The following is a 19,873-nucleotide window of genomic DNA, read 5'->3' as shown; positions in this document are numbered from 1 at the left end:
GACAGACTAGAAAGGACCTCACGACAATGGTGTTGCACTTAACAACCTCGGCATGGAGACAGATGAGCCCCGCATTGCACGATGGCCAGTCTGCACACAGACCCAGATGCCGTGACGCGGTGCGGGACAGAGGGACATGCACCCAGGCATTTACCTTCCACAGTTAGTAAGGAGAAAACTTTGAGAAAATGTGACAGACAGTTCGTCTTTCAAGCAGAGGGGGGAAGAGGAAGAAACAGGTTGGAAAAGGAAAAAAAAAAAAGAAAATCTTTAGTAGGATTTTCTAGTGTGCATTTGAAATTTTAAAAATGAAGGTTGCATCACAAATGCCCGGTGATCTCTCGATCCCAAGCAGCCGGCACAGCCCCCAGGAAGGCACCCCAGAGCACCAGGTCCGGACAGTCGTTCGTCCCCATCTTACTGGGAAACCAAGATCACAGGGGTGAAGACTCTAGGCTGGGCGTGGTGGCTCACATCTGTAATCCCAGCACTTTGGGAGGCCAAGGCGGGTGGATCACCTGAGGTCAGGAGTTTGAGACGAGCCTGGCCAACATGGTGAAACCCCATCTCTACTAAAAATACAAACATTAGCCGGGCGTGGTGGCGGGCGCCTGTAATCCCAGCTACTCAGGAGGTTGAGGCAGGAGAATCGCTTGAACCTGGGAGAAGGAGGTTGCAGTGAGCCAAGATCGCGCCACTGCACTCCAGCCTGGGCAACAAGAGCAGAATTCCGTCTCAAAAAAAAAAAAAGACTTCAGGCCATGGCCTTGAGACCCCAGGGATTTCCCCTCCCCAAGTCTGGGTGTTCCTGCTGCCCCAGAGAAGAAGTCCCTCAGGTTACAGGAGGGTATCCAAAGGCTGACCCAATGCCAGCAAGCCCAGAAGTCTCCACAGGCCCAGGGCACCAAGTTCCTCCCTGATAACAACAGCAGCTGTCATCCCCCACGCACTTCCTAGGGGCCAGATATTATGCTAAGTGCTGTATCTATAGTCTCATTATGACAACTTTATAAAGTTATTATCTCCATATTACAGACGAGGAAGCTGAGGTCCTAGAATTGCTTTAACTTGCCCAGAGTGCCAAGGATAGAGGCCAGGAGGAGTAGAACCAAGATGCAGGCCTGGCTTGGTCTGACTTTCATCATAAATTCTGGTCACAGAGCCCAGGTGGACTCCTAGAATCAGATGTGGCTACAATCCTAGATGTGGGGTCACGCACCCAGGATGGACGGGACAATGGGACTCCAGAGTGAAATTCCAACCCGAGTCAGGTGTGATGGGTCCATAGGATGTATTTTTGCTGAACAGGAGGGATTCTAGCAAACGCACTATTATGTTCATCTTGGAGATAGGTAAGATCAGCTTTAGCGGGTGGGGGGCTATCCCCGAATGGCTCCTCCCGGTAGAAAGATTTCTTTCCTGGCAACATGAGGCCATGTGTCTAACGCAGGGGTCCCTAACCCCTGGGCTGTGGACCAGTTCCCAGTCCATAGCCCATTGAGAGGCGGGCCACACAGCAGGAGGTGGGCGGTGGGCGGGCCAACATTACCACCTGACTCGGAGGAGCACACACGAGGGATCTAGGCTGTGCGTTCCTTCAGAGAATCTAATGCCAGACGATCTGAGGCAGAACAGTTTTATCCCCAAACCATCCCCCACCCTGCCATGGTGGGGAAAATTCTCTTCCACGAAACGGGTCCCTGGTACCAAAAAGGTCGGGGACTGCTGGTCTGAAGGATCAGGACACGCACAGATGTAAAACCTTCAGGCTCCAAGTCCAAAAAGTTTCACACAAGCTGAAGCCCAGATCCTGAAGCACTGCACGCTGGCCCCGCGCATCACAGACACTGGCCCTGAGGATGGAGGGCGTGCCCCGAGAAGCTGGAAGTTAAGGGCAGGCCCACCTTAGGTAAGCAAAGCCTGGCTGTGGGAAGCAGCTGCAAGGGAGTGGCTGTGGGGGTACACGAGGGTCCAACAGCTGCCCACGCCTTGCGGGCTGCAGGGCAGGGGCCTCGGGACAGCAGCAGGGAACAGGCACCCAGCCCACTCCCAGAAGCCGCAGAGAGGAGGCGGCCGGCTTTCTGAAGCAAGGGGCCTTTCAGGCCCCGGCTCTGCGGCTCACCTGCTGGAAGCACGGGCCAGTCACTCAGCCCCTCAACCATTAAACGGGGGACTGACTGCCCTGCCGACCTCCCAGGGTGGTCTTAAGGAACATGGACATGGGGGACACTGGTACCTCCTCTGGCCCTTCATCCCTTTGCCACCAAAATCTGAGCGCCATGCCAAACCTCTCCCATTTCCAAAACCCAGCCATTCTTTTCAGCATCTCAGGCTGCGTTTCTCATCACACCTTTCCAGTTTCTGCATAAAGTAGTTAAGGTAACTTAAGGAGCAAACAGGAAATAAAGGGGCGGGTGTGTTTTTGCGGGGGGCAAGGGGATGACACTTCATGTGGCTGTCATTAAAGTTCTGTGGTAGGAAGGCCTCTGCTCCTGGTGGGGAAGGGATCCCAGAGCAGTGGGAACACAGCCCCAGCTACCCAGGGGCTGCCAGAGCTAAGGCTGAACCTGAAACTCTGCAGAGAGCTCTGGGAGGAGCAGAAGTGACCACATGGGTTAGAGATGGAGGCCGCACCCAGCCCTGGGCGTGACTATGATGCTGAGCAGGCTCCAACCCCGGACAAACGGATCCCCAAGGGTCTCCACTTGGAGCTCTTTTGGGGTGTGGGGGGTCCTCATGGGGAGGGAGAGGCTCAGAGCTCAGGCCCCACCACACTCCCACTATTCCCCATAGGTTTGGTTTACAGATTAGGCTCTGAGTAAGTTTTCCTTCCAAAACAAAGGACACTCCTGGGGCAGGAGGGGGCTTTAAGGCTAATGGCACCTGGCACAGATGCAGCTCGCCACCAAGATGTGATTCTGAGAAGGAAATGTGGATTTATGCCGAGCCCTAAACCACGGCCATTACAAACCACGACCTGCCGCCCTGAGAGGGTAGGGGAGAAGCCAGCGGTCGTGCGGCGGTGTCGGAACACACCCAACAGTAGTGCAGCCACCATGACCGCCTGCACGCTTTTCCAAAAACATTCAGGAATCTCTCCCCCTACTCCTACGCCAATCTCCTCCTTCCCCCACGGAAGACCTCGGATCACAAAACTGCTCTCATCCTCAATATTTTAACAGGCAGGAGGCCAAATGAGCAAGCAGGAAGAAAGCAGTGCAAGCAGCAGCGATGATCGGAGAGATACTTACAGACAGGCTTGCCCTAGCAAAGGCTGCGGAGGAGAAGCAGAGAGAGAAGTCAGTCAGGAGGCAGGGCGCAATCTGCAGGGACGAAGCCCTGCAAAACCCCACGCCGGCCAGCCAGCAGCTTCAGACGTCCCTGAGAACCTGGCCACCCTGAAGGACTGTCCTCCCAATGCCAGGGGCAGCTCTGAAGCGGACAGGAGGATGCAGCCCCTGCCACTGCGTCCTCCACGACGGAGGTCTGTGCAGCTCAGGATATCAACCCCCTTCCCCAGCCTGGTCCCCCCAAGCATCAAAGCAGCGGCCTCTGAACTTCCAAATACAACTGCACACTTCCATCAGAACGGATGCCACAGGGACACCATTTCAGTTCTGCTGGCTTTTCATAAAAACCCTCAGATCTGAGACCTGCAAGGGAATATGTATGAGAGCTCTCCCAGTCCTGCTCCTATCATGTGCAAAGCTAAGGAGACTGAGGGCCTGGGAGGGGAAGAAATCTGGGCAATTAAATTGCTGCACTCATGTTAGTGTGGAGCTACCACCAAAGCCAGGCCTCCAGGCTTCCGCTAATCACAGCCACCTCACCGTGTCTACACGTCCCCACCACATGCCCGACACTGGGCCTGATGCAGGGCATGAATCCCCTCATCTGATCTGACTTCTGCACTGCCATTATTCCCTCATTGCCTGGATGAAAAAACTGAGGCCTGGAGAGGTTAAGTGACCTGTGGAGGCTGCAGCATCTCCCAGGTCACATTCCAGACATCATGAGGTCTAAGGAAGTCTCGGAAAAGGCGGGAAGAGGTGGCAGGCTGAAAAGGATGCTCAGAGCCAGCACCAGCATCCGGCTCATCAACAAACCTGACCGGAAGCTGCACTGGGCTGATCTGTGGGGGCAGGCCTGGAGGGTGGAGGTAGGGCAGACCCTTGGGTGGTACCTGAATTTAAGCACAGAAATTCCTACATCTCACATATTTGCAAGGGTTCCAGGCTGTAAAGGAAAAGACCAGTTTTCTGAAAACAAACAGTTTTCTGAAAACAAATCTTAATATCTGACAACCAAAATCTTCCAACCTGTAACCTTCAAAATTAATGAAATAAGTGAAATGGGGTTGGGGTTTTTTTTTTTTTTTTTTTGAGACGGAGTCTCCCTCTGTCACCCAGGCTGGAGTACAGTGGCACCATCTCGGCTCACTGCAACCTCCGCCTCCTGGGTTCAAGCAATTCTCCTGCCTCAGCCTCCTGAGAAGCTGGGATTACAGGCGCCCGCCTCCACACCTGGCTAATTTCTGTATTTTTAGTAAAGACAGGGTTTCGCCATGTTGGCCAGGCTGGTCTGGAACTCCTGTCCTCAGGTGATCCGCCCACCTCGGCCTCCCAAAGCGCTGGGATTACAGGCGTGAGCCACCGCGCCTGGCCTTATTTGTTTATTAGGTTTTTTACTACCTGCTGGGATAACCATGTTATTTATGTGAGAAAGTAGCCACTTTCTTTGTTTTAGAAATAACCATTCACGAATGTGAACGGGTCTTGGACATCTCACTCTTCCTTCTGCACTGCCTGCTTCTGCCCTGTAAAGACCCCATCCTCAGAAAGGAGGCGAACGCAGTCACGGTTGTCACCAGCAAGGAAAGCCCCCAGGATCTTAACTTCGGAGGGTGCTTCCTATGTCCTCCCTCAACACGTGAGTGTGTGCACATGCCCCCACAACACACGTGCACAGACACCTACAACATACGCACGCACACCCACACGCACCCACGCACGCACTCTTGCAAACACACACGCACGCAATCCCAGATCTGCGGCATCACGCCCGGCATGCGTCCCCCAGGCAGGAAGGAAAGGGGAGTGCACTGACTTGTCCAGGCAGCTGCGTGGGCACCTCCGGGGGCAGGCAGCTGGGCAGGGCGGCCGAGGTGGAGGCCACATGCTCCTCAAAGCTGTTGATGCGAGGCTTTTTGGTGGGTTCGGGGCTGGCTAGCGGGGTGACACTATTGCGTCTCATGAGCGGGTTAGGTCCCTTCTTTGCATCCTAAGCAAGACAAAGACAAAAGAGAGAAAGGCGACAGTTACAAAGAAGGGGAGGAAAATTAGCCCCCAAAAAGTTTCTCTGCTCCTGGATTTTAGAGAGGCAAAAAGACTGACCGAGGGGAGTGGCCGGAACCACGGGCCAGGGACCATGGGCTGCTGAGTGTGCGGTGACTGCCAGGCAGCAAGAATGGGGGCAATTCCCTCCCATGCCCCCTTCCTCGGATGGTACCAAAGGATTCCCCACACAGACAAACACGGTGCTTGCAAAGCAAGGAGGGAAAGAATGATAATCACAGCAGAGCGTGAGGTCGGAGAAAAGAGCTTTGCTTCCAGCCTCTCTTGAGAGCTGAGGAGGGGCATCTAGGAGGGAGAGGCTGGGCCTGAGGCTCACAGGCTGGGGAGGGGAAGGCAACTGTGCTGACTCCCTTCCGCTGACCCCTGAGGCAGGATCTGAAGAGCCATCTGTACTACACAAAGGGCACCCTGGCTTAGGATGGGGCATGGAGGCTGCAAAACCAGCCTGGAGACCAAAGGGGCAGAAAATGTGCAGCAGGAAGCAGGTTCTGCGGCCAGGACCAGACACAGCCCTCCCATGAGAAAGACAGCGTGATGGGGTGTGGGCCTTCAGCCTCAGAACCGGGGTCTGTCTCCATCATGACCCTGCCCCCATTCCCTGCAGGGAAGAGCTCCAGGACTGGCTCAGGCCCAATCCCATAGCGGGGGCAGCGGCTCCCTGACCAGGGCTGTTGTCATATGGCTAAAGGCAGGACAGCATCCGGTGACCCACATTCCGAAGTGGAGGGGGTGACAGGGACCAAGGCGGCCAAGGGACCCCAGCCTCTCTCAGGTCAGCCCACCAGCCAGGCAACTGCCAGCGACTGGGGCGGACACCTCATCCCTTCATGCCAAAATCCGAAGGCCAAGCTTCCTAGGACTAGACAGTCACCTGTTTCGGGAACGCCATGACAGAAAGTCACGCTCGGTCTAAGAGAAAGGTCTGACTAGTACTAGCACAGTGTTGTACTTTTGGCAGCCTGTACACGGTGAATTCAAACTCGCTTTCACAACACGCGTCCACCTAAGCAGAGGTCCACTCTACTCAGTCAGAGGCAGCCTGGCCCACCTCCAAATGTCAGGCCTCCCCCCACGGTAGAGAGCAGCTGCACGGCCAGGCCTCGAGGTCTCCTGAAGCGCCTCCCCACCCGCCACCCCCCAGGCCTCTGCTCTCCATGCCTCCCCTCTCTCAACACCGTGTTCTCGGTGGCTCTGAGCCTGATCACAGGCACATGGCGGCGCAGACCTGCTGATCCTGGTTGAAACAGTAACTCTGGAAACTGAAAGCACTGGTTTTAGCTGCCAGAAAGGAAAGGCAACAAGAACTGTGCCATGCTGATGTTAAAGAGAAGAGACGCTGGGCACAACGGCTCACACCTTTATCCCGGCACTTTGGGAGACTAAGGCAGGAGGATCACTTGAGCCCAGGAGTTCAAGACCAGCCTGGGCAACACAGTGAGACCCCATTCTCTAAAAAAATGAATAAATTAAAATTAGCTGGGCATGGTGGTGCGCACCTGTAGTCTCAGCTACGCGGGAGGCTGAGGCGGGAGGATCACTTGAACCCAGGAGGTTGAGGCTGCAGTGAGCCGTGATTGCGCCACCGCACTCCAGCCTGGGGAACAGACTGAGACCCTGTCTCAAATAAAAAAAAAAGAGAGAATGTATCTTCCTCACTAATATTCATATCTCGAGCTCAGCAGAAATGGGAGGAAGAGGACACAGGAAGAAAGAAAATGAGAAGGCCCCAGAAGCCACAGAACAGACAGGCAGGAACAAAGAGGTGCTGAGGAAGGCAGCCAGCAGGCCCATGGCCCCAGACAGGCCAGCACCTGCAGGCAAGCGGCCCCGGGGCCTCCTGAGCGCCCATCACCCACTAGGGCTATCGTGTGATGATGGCCAGGATGAGGCTTGGGGCCTCCACTCACCTCTGACCTCTCCCGGTGTGTGCAGACGGACTCCACGTTCAGGTAGATGGATTCCACACGGCAGCCTGGAGGGCGTGGGATGGGGGCAGAGGAAGCTGCTGTTAAAGGGACAGCACCGCTTACAGCCCACGGCCACAAGAAGCTACTGTGGCCACCTTCAGGGGGACAGGGCTTGGCAGGGGTTGCTACTCACCATAAGCGACAGGCGTCAGTTTCAGGACGGTGTGAAGAGGGCATTTCAGGTAGGGCATCTCCTCTGAAATTGAAATTGTACACCTACAGTTAGAAATGAGACACAGCCAGGCGTGGTGGCTCACGCCTGTAATCCCAGCACTTTGGGAGGCTGAGGCAGGTGGATCACCTGAGGTCAGGAGTTCAAGACCAGCCTGACCAACATGGCAAAACCCCATCTCTACTAAAAATACAAAATTAGCCAGGGTGTGGTAGCACATGCGTATAATCCCAGCTACTCAGGAGGCTGAGGCAGGAGAATCGCTTGAACCTGGGAGGTGGAGGTTGCAGTGAGTGCGTGCATTGCACTGCAGCCTGCGCAAGAAGAGCAAAACTTTGTCTCAAAAAAAAGAAATGAGACATGAGGGTGGGGGAGGCATGGAAAGACCTTTACGGTCCCCCCAACAAGGACCCTCGGAAGCCCTGTCGGGCAGGGGCATCTGTCCCCAGCCACAAGCTGTCCCGGGCAGCAGGTGGCCCCAGAAGAAGACTTTAGCCCAAAGAGTGCCATCAAACCAAACCAAAAGACTCGCCCTCACGGTGACTTAGAGTTGGGAAAAAGTCACTCCCAAACAATTTAGGTCTGTCTAGGGATTCAGCTGCACTGGACTGGACATGCTAAGACTTAACATTTCAATCGGATTGTCAGAGTTTTCCGGGCTGTTTGTTCCTTAGAGGGCACTGAAGAGAAGTGCAGCCCCCACCCCAAGCCAAGACCCTGGGATGTGTGGAGCCAGGGGCGGGTCTCAGGGAGCTGTTTATGAAGCAATGAAGTCCCCGGCATCAACCTGGGCTCCACAGCATTTCCCAAGGGCTTCAAGGAAGCGCTGGACAGAGAGGACCTGAAGCAGCCGGGAGCTGACACCTGTGCCCTTCTCCTAACACCCCATGGCACAGCGGCCAACAGGGCAGGCCACGGCAGGTCTGCGGCTGACCCCCCTCCGAGTGCCAGTCCCCTCCTCCCTCCATCCCGGGGCCACGGCCTGCCCAAGGTACCTGCGCTCTTATCCAGGAAGTAGGCAAGCAGGCAGCGCAGGACGGCCTGGTGGCAGATGACCAGCACATTCTCCTGCCGCTCCAGCTCCATGATCACCGGCTCCAGGCGCTGGACCAGGTCCTGGTAGGACTGAGCACAGAGGGCCGGGCCCACGTGAGCTCAGGGCACTCGGGAGGGGCTCTGCCGCTGGCCACAGCCTGCATCAGACCGGCCAGAGAGCCATGCAAAATCAATCATCCATCATCAGCAGTGGTTGAGAAGGGGCAGGGTTTAACGTGGACTATTGCTCAGCCACAAAAAGAGTGAAGCCCTCCCCACTCCGCTCCCACACGGGGGAACCTGGAAAACTCAATGCTGTGTGAAAGAACTGGGCGCAAAAGGCACGTGTGGCATCTGACTCCACTGACATGGAATGCCCAGAATAGGCAGATCCAGATGCAGGAAGCAGACGGGCCGGTGCCGGGGCTGGGCCGGGCAGGCGGGAGCAGCTCCTAACAGGTCTGGGTTTCTTTGTGCAGTGAGGGAAAGGCCTGGAATTTGTGGTGATGGCTGCACAGCACTGTGAGTACACTAACATGCACTAAATCATAACTTTAACGTGATGAAAGTGGTCAATTTTAGGTTATGTGTATTTTCTATCAATTTAAAAATGTAAAAAGAAGCAGGAGGGCTGTGACTTTAGAAAAAGACCAAAAAGCTCCTGCTCCTGTGGGCTCTCTGCTGTGCTAACCAGGGCCCCGGTGTGTAAGGCTCAGTCTGAGGCCAGAGGACAGTGGGCCTACAGGGGCCTGAGGCACGACACTGCTCAGCAGGGCACGGGCAGGGAGGACACACCGGGCCCAGGAGGATCCCATCGGCAGAGGAGGCAGCAGCGTCCTCAGCCACAGCCACCCGGGCACCGCGCATGGGGAGGCACAGACGCTGCCCAGGGGATATAGAGCCACCCCTCCTGCCAGCCTGCCCACCACCCTGCCCAGTGGACCTTCACACACCACCTTCCTCCTCTCCCATATAGTTCTATGTCCCTAGGGAAACACATCTCACTTCTGCTTATGGGAAAATGCACTTCACCCCAGGCTGTTAGAAGGTTCAGTTTGGGGGGACTTAGTTCCAAGGTGGAGGGTGTAGGAGCCCCCAGAACCCACACAGAAGTGAACTCCCTGGAAGGGTGGCCCAGCCCTGCACAGCAGTGGCCATGTGTGCTGGGGACCATCAGCCCGCCCCAGCCTGCGCTCACCTCCCCAGTGGGGTAGCGGTAATAGTACTTGTCCTGCTCCCGCAGCGCATACTCCTCAGGGTAGGTGTCCCTGATCTCCTCGTAGGTCAGCTCCTCACAGACGCCCTGCGGGGACCCAGTGGTCACTCAGGGGAACAAACCACAGGGGTGTCTAGGGCCTCTTGGGAAGCCGCCCCATGCCCGAGGATGAGGCTGCCTGCCCGCCTCCCGCGACTCACCGCGTCGATCTCATTGAGCGCCTTCCACTGCTCGTAGGGCAGCCGCAGCGCCTCGGCCGTCTGGATGGTGCTCTTCAGCTGGCTGGTCCACACGCGCAGGTCCTTCAGGTTCTGCTCCTCCACGAACTTGCTCAGAGCACTGGCAAACTGAGAGGTGGTGGAGGGGGACCACTGATTCCAGATGCCCGCAGCTCCTCCAAGAGCCAGGGCTGGAGCAGGCAGCCCACGTAGGGCTGTGCACTACCTGGTTACACCGTGGGGGCCCCAGGCCACTGGGACAGCCACAGCCGCACACACCCTACCCAGAGACCAGGCTCAGCTCTTCCTGCCCCTTCCCTTCCTAGTGCACAACTGCGCACACATCACACACATGCACAGAGATACACACACCAGAAACACACATACAAACACATACAAAGTAACACAAAGACACACGAACACAAAGCCACATGGATAGGCGTAGACACACACACATACAGAGCCATACAGAGATGCACACAGATATGCATAGAGACACGCAGGCGCACACACAGATAACACACACAGCAAGCACACCAAGCAGCAGCAGCAGCAGCAGCACACAGCTCCCCACCCACCCTATAGACCCTGCAACCACCCTACAGCCAGAACGGCCCATGCGGCAGCACACCCCGCACCTTCTTGCCCCGGCTGGACAGGCCCGAGTCGCCCCCGATGCGGCCCTGGAGGTTGTGCTCGTTCTCGCCGTGCCGGCACAGGTAGATGGTACGCGGCTGCACGTGGATGTTCATCAGGTAGTACACGATGCGGCTCTGGATGTGGTCCTGCACCCGGTTCACCAGGAACCTCCGGCCCACGTCAATCACCTTGATCAGCGACAAGTCCCTGCAGAGAGACCCCACCGAGAACCACAGCTCAGGCCACCACCCACAGCAGGATGCACCCGGCCCGTCTCCGAAGATGTGATCCCCAGAGAATAGCAAGGCGGGACCGTAGGCCCCTCCAGGGCACAGACTGAATCCTTCTAAGGGGCAGAGCATATGCGTGAGACAACTCCCACAGCTGGTGTCTGGCTGTGAGGCTGGCTTGCCTCCCAGAAAAGGGGGAGAAAAAAGAAAGAAAATGGAGAAAAAAAGAAAGGGGCCTGTGCAGTGGCTCATGCCTGTAATCCCAGCACTTTGGGAGGCCGAGGCAAGAGGATTGCTTGAGTCTAGAAGTTCAAGACCAGCCTGGGCAACATAGCAAGACCTCATCTCTACTAAAGAAGAAAAAAAATTAGCTGGGCGTGGACACCCACACCTGTAGTCCCAGCTACTCATGAGGCTGAGGCGGTAGGATTACTTGAGCCCAGAAGTTTGAACCTGCAGTGAGCTATGATCATGCCACTGCACTCCAGCCTGGGAGACAAAGGGAGACCCTGTCTCTAAGCAAGCAGGCAAGCAAGTAAGTAAGTAAGTAAGTAAATAAGTAAATAAATAAATAAATAAATAAATAAATAAATAAATAAATGGAAAGAAAGGAAAGAAAAAAGAAAGGAACTATCGGAGGGACAGTAGCAAAATCAGGCTCAACTCTATGTTGACTTCCTGTACTTCTACACAGTGTTCAAAATATTCCCACTGAATATGATTTGTCATCAAGGATTGTTTTTAAAAGATATTTTCAAAGAGAGCTGATAAAGGTATCCAGCGGCTGTATGTGGATCACCTGAGGCCAGGAGCTCAAGACCAGCCCGGGCAACATAGCGAGACCTCATCTCTACAAAAAAAACTGTCTTAAAAAAATTTTTTAAAGGTATCCAGGAGCAAATCCTTTGTGGGAACACCAAGAATTCAGTAAGAACCCTCATGTGGGTCTTGCAGAGACGGCCAGCCACGGGAATCACCTGTCGCATTTGTCGGGGTCGAGGGGCTGGTAGCTGGCTTCATAGCAACTGATCCTCTTCATGAAGTCGTCCATGGCTTCCGCCGAGTTGCAGTCTTTGTAATCCGGGCTGGAGATTTTAACTTCCTGCAACACCACAAAGGGGTGGCTGATAAATCACGCTGGAAGGCTTTCTGCTGAGATTAAGCAGGATTTGGGGCTTTCAAAAGGGGAGCGCACAGAAGGCTCAGTATAAAGATTATCCGGCCCAGCGTGTAAGAGAAAGGGAGAAAGATGCTGGGGGCTGAGTCACAGCCTGATGTTACATGGGGAGGATTCCCTGGGGAGATGGAGAACTGAAGCCGGAAGGACAGAGACAGGAAACCCACAGGGATTCCATAATGAACACCTCTGAATGCTCCAGCAAGTCAGGATCTGTCCCGTGCCCGAGTCACCGCCAGACAGCCTGGTGCTGAACTCAACCGAGCTCCACGTGAGGATCCGCAATGCTCCCCGTGCCGGGAGGAGGCTGCTGGTTCTAAGGTATGCTCAGGAGTTCCCAGAGATGCCTCTGGCCTTGTGTGGTTTCTCCTCCACCCCCCACTGCCTGAGGCAGCCCCAGTGTGACCAGTCCGTGGTTAACTGCTTCTCCAACTAGGGCTGTGCCGGCTCCTTTGCAGGGCTCGCTCTCCTAGGCAACAACACAGGTCTACCAACACCCACAGTGGCACAGGCCCCAGAAACCAGGTGGATTTTAGAGAAACTCAGCATTTCTGAATGCCTGGGCTCTTATTCTCATCAACCACTGCCGTCACTGAGAGGCAGCCACTCTTCAAAGATCGAGTCAATGGGGAGTTGTGCCTGTGTCCTGGCACAGAGTTTCAGCCAGGGAAGATGAGAAAGTCCTGCGGATAGAGTGTGGCGGTTGCCCAACAATGGGAATATAATTTGCTGCTGTACTGCACACCTAAAAAATAGCTAAAATGGCCGGATGCAGTGGCTCATGCCTGTAATCCCAGCACTTTGGGAGGCCAAGGCAAGCAGATCACTTGAGGTCAGGAGTTTGAGACCAGCCTGGCCAACACAGTGAAACCCCCGTCTCCTGTAAAAATACAAAAAAAATTGGCTGGGCGTGGTGGCGCACACCTGTAATCCCAGCTATTCGGGAGGCTGAGGCAGGAGAATCGCTTGAACCCGGGAGGCAGAGGTTGCAGTGAGCCAAGACCGTGTCACTGCATTCCAGCCTGGGCAACAGAAGGAGAGTCCGTTTCAATAAATAAATAAATAAATAAATAAATAATAAAAATGATTAAGATGGTAAATTTTACATTATGTATATTTTACCACAATTAAAAAAAAAAAAATCTAAGTTCACAAATGCCTGGCTCTACCAAGCTGCTTTGAGATTTCATCAGAAAGAGATTTCTGAACATGGTGGGTTGGGGCAAATGACTATCTGCTAGTGGACAACCAGACAAATGCTAAACTCCTTGCTAAGCACATTGGTGACCACTCACTGGGAAAAATGACTTCACAGCTGCACCCTGCTGTCTACCAAGGGGAACAAGGAGTGCCCAGCCAAAGAAAGGTGGCAAACCCTCATACTCTGAGCCTCCTGCTCCCACTGGACAAATCTAAACTGACTTTTCACAATTCAAATAGCCCTTCCTGAAACAGGAATTCATTTCCTAAAGATATCTAGAAATCCTTCCACCACCTTGGGGAAGATACAGGGGCTAACACATGCTTAGCATCCCCTCGCAAGGTGCAAAGATGCCAGCACCACAGCGTCCCAGTGTTAAGTTTTCAGAACTGCTTTTCTTTATAGAATTGTCATATTCTGGTATGTTTAAGCTGAAGAGGAAATTATCTCCAACACAGGGTGGCAGCTTGTAGTAAGTCTCCATAGTAACCATTCCTGTTTATATATATTGCTATCAAGTGGTAACACTGGAGAAATTCATCAAGTTATGATGCCAAGTGCCCTCAATTTATCTGGGCAAGCTCCCCTGCACAGCACAGACAGGAGGGTTTGTGGCAGGTTCACGAGATGCATCAGCAGGAGGAGAGTCTTACCTCCCAAACTCAGGAGGCTGCTGAGCCCTATGGACTTTTGCCAATGCCCAAGCATTCTTACCTCCCGGAGCTGTCACAGCAAGTGATCCACTTGCTGCCACCTGTCCCATTAGGGGCAGTGAGCTGCCCTCTGCCCCAGCAGCTCCATCACCACTAGCTGTCAGGCTCCTGCCACCAACAGAAACTAATCCTGTCTCCCTGAATTATTTCCTACGTCCCATCCAAGCCTGCCCACTGCCCTGCATGGAGCTAGTCCCTCACAGGACAGGCCTCTGGGTTAAAAACCGCTCTGTAGGTCTGACCTCCCAATCAACAGCCAGCTGGGGGCTGCTCATCCTAAGGGCTCAGCTGCGCTTCTGAGCCGGACCCGGTCCCCCACTTCCTCAGACTGCAAATGCCCTTGTGGTCTACGCTGCCACAGAAGCACGGGGCTCCCGGCTGTCTTACCATGATATTGGAGGCCACAACTGTAGGGTCGTCGCACACCGACTCGATGAAAAACGCCTGGTGGAAGTGAGGTGGGGATGTTAGAAAACAAACACCACGAAGGATCAACCTTGCCATCACTGCGATGTCATCACCCGGACAAGGCGGAAGCACGCCACCCACCAACTCCCAAAGACAGGAAAGCCCACCTCCTCACTGCAGCCTCTGGAACGCCCCACGGCCCCCAAGAGCCCTACCACACAAAGGCCCAAATTTAAGGCCACAAAACATGGGCAGCAGGAGGGGAGGGACCGAGCAGGACTAAGGAACATGGGCAGCAGGAGGGGAAGGACCAAGCAGGACTCAGGCCGCTTCCTGAGGCCTTTTCCTCTCTCCCGAGCCCTCTAGCACAACACAAGACGCTCGGCTCACCTTAAAGTCATTTTCTTTGGCAAAATGAAGGATCATGTGTCTCCTCTCTCTAGTAGTATTGGTGGCATCGAAAACCTGATATGGAGAGCAAAGGGCCAGGAAGAAAAACTCTAAGTTTGAGTTTAACAACGTTTACCAGAACAGCAAAGATGCCAGACCCATCATCTCCAGGAATAAGCCCCAAAAGTGCTTCAGGGGAGCTTGTGCCTGCCCACAGTCCTCTCCAGGGCGTGCTTAGGAGGCAGGCCTCCCCCAGCTACCAACAGCACTCAGGGGTGGTAGCGTGGGGGAAACACCCCAAAAGCAAACAAGCAAAACAGTAATGTGCAATGGGACAGTGTACAAGGAAGGGCCAGTGGTCCTGTGGGTAACTTGAGTCCTGCCCGCCCTGGAGGTGTGGGACTGGCCACAGAGGGGGTGGGTCCCTGAGTCCACCCCACATCCGCCTTCCTGAGCCATTGGGCTGCCCTGGCCCCCTGCTTTCCTCCACCCTCAGGGCCAGAGGCACAGGTCTCGGTACACCCCATGCCGGTGAGGACACCCTCATGGGTGGGACTGGACACCGAGCCGGCTACATTGCCTGGACTTACCGCAATTTGTCCCCCTTCTTTCGCCAGGTAGCTTTTGACATCTCTCAAGGCAGCTAAGGCACATTGCCTGGAATGCACAAGACATTGCCCGAATGTCAGCGCCGGTGCATCCGCTGGGGCAGCCCAAGCAACTCCCGACGCACCCCGACCAGCAGAGTAACTGGTGGTTCCATTCTACACTGCTTAGCGCTGGGCAGGCTGGCCAGCACCCCTCAGGCCCAGAGGCTTCCAACCTGGGGCCCCACACGGGTGGCCTCAGGAACCCTCGGGAGGCGGTGCTCGCACCGGGCTGCACGCGGGAACCACTCCTGGGGAGCTGCTAAGAAATGGCTGCCCAGAGTCACCCACAGAGTTGCGCTAACTGGTCTGGGGTGGGGCCTGGCATTAGGGGTTTTAGCATCCCCCAGGAGACTCCAGCATACAGCCGGGGCCGAACACCCTTGCACTAGGGTTTCACAATCAACTCGCACTTAACAAGAAATCCTTTCCAAACATAAACAGACACTCCCGATGAACAGGACTTGCTAATTCTCAGTGAGGGTGCTTCTGCGGCTCTGTCCCAGTGAGGGTCAGCTCAGTGAGACCCTCAGGGAACAGATGAGAGCAGCAACCTTGTTCCCACACTGCACAGCCCTGAAGCCACCAGCAGGACCCACCTGCAGGCCGGCTTTCTCTGCCTCCTACAGAGCCTGGCTCAGAACAAAGCAAGCCCAAGCCCGCAGCCCAGCCTTACACCCGCAGCCCCGCAGCCCAGCCTTATTCCCACAGCCCAGCCCTACGCCCGCGGCCCAGCCTTACTCCTGCAGCCCAGCCCTACGCCCGCGGCCCAGCCTTACTCCTGCAGCCCTGCCTTACTCCCGAGGCCCAGCCTTACTTCCGGACTTTCATGGCTTCCTCATTGTCGGGGCGGAAGAAGTTGTAGGAGCTGTACTGCTTCACAGCCTCCCGGCGATACTCCCCGACGTTGAACACTGTGGACGGGAAAGAGAACAGTCTGGATGATCGAGCAGGAGGAAGGGGCCAGCTCACACCGGGACCACGGGATCGACCAAAGGAAGAGCCACCAGGCCAACCACACCGACTTGAATGAGATGGTGTGGAAGCAATGCCGGCGCCCAGTCCTGCGCTACCCTCAACTCCTGAGGACAGCAGGGCACAGGCTGCCCGGCTTCCCCAGTCCAGCTGCAATGCCCCTGCCGCATGCTCTGCGACACTGTCCCCTCCAGCCAAGTCTACAATCCCAGTCCCACAATATCCTAAACCAGAGACTGAGACTGTGAGGATGGGTGGGGGGAGGCCCCAAGTCTAGCAAAAATAGGGACAACACATTTCCACCAATGGTATCAGAAAGCGAGTGGGGCCTCATGCCCACCGCCAGATCTAGGTCAACCCTTCTGCTGGTGCAGCCGCCAGGGCCAGGGCGGGGGGCCTGTGTCCCATGGTTCCTGGGCACTGAGCTGGGCACAGCGGGGATGGTAAACATAAAAACCATCCCTTCAAAAGAGGGGAGGGTGGGAGATGAGCAAGGGTTAAAAAATAACCAGTTGGGTACAATGTTCACTATCTGGGTAACAGGTTCACTAGATGCCCAATCCTCAATCAATATGCAATATGCTCAGGTAACAAACATGCACATGTACCCGAATCTCAAATAAAATTAATTGAAAAAAAAAATACCCAGTGCCTATCCACAAGATGTTCCCCATCTAGTTGGGAAGGCCAAGCAGAGATTCTTAAATGTGTCATCCACAACAGCGGTCCCCATCCTTTTTGGCACCAGGGACCACTTTCGTGGAAGACAATTTTGCCACGGACAGGGAGGGGTTGTGGGTGTACGGCTTTGGGATGAAACTGTTCCACCTCAGATCATCAGGCATTAGATTATCATAAGGAGCACACAACCGAGATCCCTCACATGCCCAGTTCACAATAGGGTTCACTCCCATGGGAATCTAATGCCACCACTGATCAGACTGGAGGCGGAGCTCAGGCAGGAATGCGCACTCACTGCCACTCACCTCCTGCAGCCAGGTTCCTAACAGGCCACCCAACATAGCAGTCCACAGCCTGGGGGTTGAAGACCCTTGATCTACAGTAGGCAGTGCTTAGGGCTATCAGCAGAGGAATGTTAGCTAGGACTGAGTGCGACAGGAATGTAAAGGACTGAGGTGGCTGGAGATGGCTTTGAAGGAGGTGAAATCTGAGTCTGGGCAGGACTTAGGGGAGTGGGAAAGAGAATGGCCAGTGAGGAGAAAACCCCAACAGAAGAAAAAGGGTGTAGACACAGTGTGAAGGGGGACCCAGCTGCATGGGAGGCAGGATCAGACTCCCCGACCAGGGGACAGAGGCGCCCAGGGGTGGCCCTGCCTGTGAAACCAGCAACTGAGATGGAAGGTCAAGTTTTTGCACGTGCAGGGGTCCGGCCTCGAGACCCAGTCTCACCTTTTGTGGGGACGCCAATCCAGTTGAGGTAGCGAGTCAGCTTCTTGGAGATGTAGGTCTTGCCCCGGGCGGGGAGGCCCACCATGACGATGACGGTGGGGGAGTTGGTCAGCTTTGGCCCACAGGCTGGAAAAACAAGCAAGAAGGGTGTGTCATCAACCAAGTGACCGGAGAAGAGGAGCAGAGGCCACACCCAACAATAACACTGAAGAATTTCACCAAAAATGTTTTTGAGACAGGGTCTCACTCTGTTGCCCAGGTGGGAGTGCGGTGGCCACCATGATTATTGCAGCCTCAAACCTCTGGACTTAAACAATCCTCCGGCCTTAGCCTCTCCAGTAGCTGGGACTACAAGTGTGTACACCACCATCCCTGGCTAATTTTTTATCTTTGTAGAGATGGGGTCTCGCTGTGTTGCCCAGGCTGGTCTCGAAGTCCTGGTCTCAAACAATCCTCCCAGAGTGCTGGGATTACAGGCATAGCTACCACACCCAGCATTCATCGAAATTTTCATTTCATCTCCCCATCCTGAAGCCCCTGGCGTTGTACCACAGTGGGACCAGGCAACCCTAGTGGCCACAGCCCCCCAGCCACACCCTGTCCCTCAATCCTGCCTTTAGGTTCTACTTGGCAAAGACAGTCCCAACCCCAAATTCCTGAGCTGATACCCAGGGCGCTAAACCTAGCAGGGAACCAGTGACTAACACCACAGTGGAAGTGGAAATGCTCCTGCGGGTGGGAGGAAAGGATTCCTCTCCCGAGGGAGAGTGGGGCTAAGAGTCAAGAGGGTGGATTCCAACACAACATGGGGACAGAGGGGCAGGGGCTGGGGCCCAGGGGTCAAGAGACAGAGAGGCCCACCATCAATATCCAAACCTCCACACAGAGGTATGGGCAGCGTTTCTAAAAAAATATTTAAAAAGGCAATTTTTAAAAGTAGGAGTTTACAGCCAGGCGCGGTGGTTCATGCCTGTAATCCCAGCCCTTTGGGAGGCCGAGGCAAGAGGATCACTTGAGACCATGAGTTTGAGACCAGCCTGGGCAACATAGCAAGACCCTGCCTCTACAAACAAATAAATTAAAAAATAATTAGAAGAAAAGAGTTTATCAAATGAAAGTAGGTCAGGGAGGCAGAATGCTAAAATTACCCCAGTGGACAGGTAAATCCTCCACCCCTGAGCCTCTCACGCCCTGTCTGACCCCCTCTTCTGGTGCCAGGTTCAGATGAATGCTGGGGCCCTGCCGAGGGAAGGGCCGGTCACGAAGCCTCAGCCAGGGGCCGGCTCCACCACTGTCTCCAGGAAACCTGGAGATGCTCTTGCCTGCCAGCTCCCTCCTGGCTTCCGCTGCTACACGACGGTCTTGGCATCTCAGTAAGACAAAACAGCAGGAAGGGGGGTTTTGCTGGGTTTTTCAGAAAGCAGCCAGAAGCCCCCTGTTCTGGGAGCTGAGGGCCCAGTATCTCCCCGGCTGTCGCCTGGCCCTGGGAGTCTCAGGCAACTCCCGTATCCTGCCGACATGCAAGCTCCAGGGCCAGATGATACCCGCCAGCTCCCGCCTGGGCGGCACTGCCCAGCACTCACTGCCACGTGGTTAGCCTGGCTGTCCTCATCATTCCCAGACACAGCCCACACGGCCTGCAGGAAAACCTCTGAAAGCTGCACACAGAACCAGGCAGATGTCAGACTGGACAGAGGCCCTGATGTCCGAGCTGAGCAGGCTTAGGCTGCAGGAGCCACCACCCCTCAGACGGGCCGCAGCTCAGGAAAGAAGCCCCTCTGTAAGCCGGACCCCCCAGCAGGGCTCCAAACTGAAGTCAATGTCCAGGATCTGCCGCTAGGCCTGGAGGCGGGGGCAGGGAGGCAGGCATGGCATGCCGGGCCTTTGTCCCCTCCATGCTATTTGGAGACCATTAGTGGCCTTCTCAGCAGGCAGAGTAAGGAGATAGACAGGCTATCAGCAGATGAGGAGACGCTAAAAGCCCTGGGCTGCCATGCTTTTGATGTCCAGTGACCTAGGACAAACAGTTCCTCGAAAACAGATGCTTTTCACTGCCCAGGGTGAGCCGGGCATCCTGAGCACATGAGTGGAACAAACAAGCACAAAGCACCAAGCACCCAG

General features: G+C 55.1%; 1 protein-coding gene across 12 annotated transcripts in view; it reads right to left on the bottom strand.

Annotated features, from left to right (window-relative positions):
• PFKFB3 (6-phosphofructo-2-kinase/fructose-2,6-biphosphatase 3) overlaps nt 1-19,873 on the bottom strand; it is a 109,391-nt gene that overhangs the window by 23,133 nt on the left and 66,385 nt on the right. For 3 of the 12 annotated variants that reach the window (XM_008953121.5, XM_003827796.4, XM_034929910.3), the window contains exons 2-14: nt 17,753-17,878; nt 16,185-16,281; nt 15,311-15,377; nt 14,721-14,795; nt 14,310-14,366; nt 11,809-11,933; nt 10,601-10,808; nt 9,945-10,091; nt 9,727-9,831; nt 8,489-8,618; nt 7,455-7,517; nt 7,262-7,326; nt 5,107-5,280 (exon numbers count right to left, since the gene is read on the bottom strand). In XM_008953121.5, coding sequence (XP_008951369.3) covers nt 5,107-5,280; nt 7,262-7,326; nt 7,455-7,517; nt 8,489-8,618; nt 9,727-9,831; nt 9,945-10,091; nt 10,601-10,808; nt 11,809-11,933; nt 14,310-14,366; nt 14,721-14,795; nt 15,311-15,377; nt 16,185-16,281; nt 17,753-17,878 — 1,439 coding nt within the window. Of the gene's footprint in view, nt 1-154; nt 207-3,251; nt 3,275-5,106; nt 5,281-7,261; nt 7,327-7,454; nt 7,518-8,488; nt 8,619-9,726; nt 9,832-9,944; nt 10,092-10,600; nt 10,809-11,808; nt 11,934-14,309; nt 14,367-14,720; nt 14,796-15,310; nt 15,378-16,184; nt 16,282-17,752; nt 17,879-19,873 lie in introns of all 12 variants that reach the window. The other 9 variants (XM_008953120.5, XM_008953118.5, XM_024930298.4 and 6 more) reach the window with 5 other exon arrangements.

The sequence above is a fragment of the Pan paniscus genome, chromosome 8, assembly GCF_029289425.2.
Source record: "Pan paniscus chromosome 8, NHGRI_mPanPan1-v2.0_pri, whole genome shotgun sequence".
Taxonomy (NCBI): Eukaryota; Metazoa; Chordata; class Mammalia; order Primates; family Hominidae; genus Pan; species Pan paniscus.
Note: the sequence above shows the minus strand (reverse complement) of the source record. Positions and strands in the feature narration are given on the sequence as shown.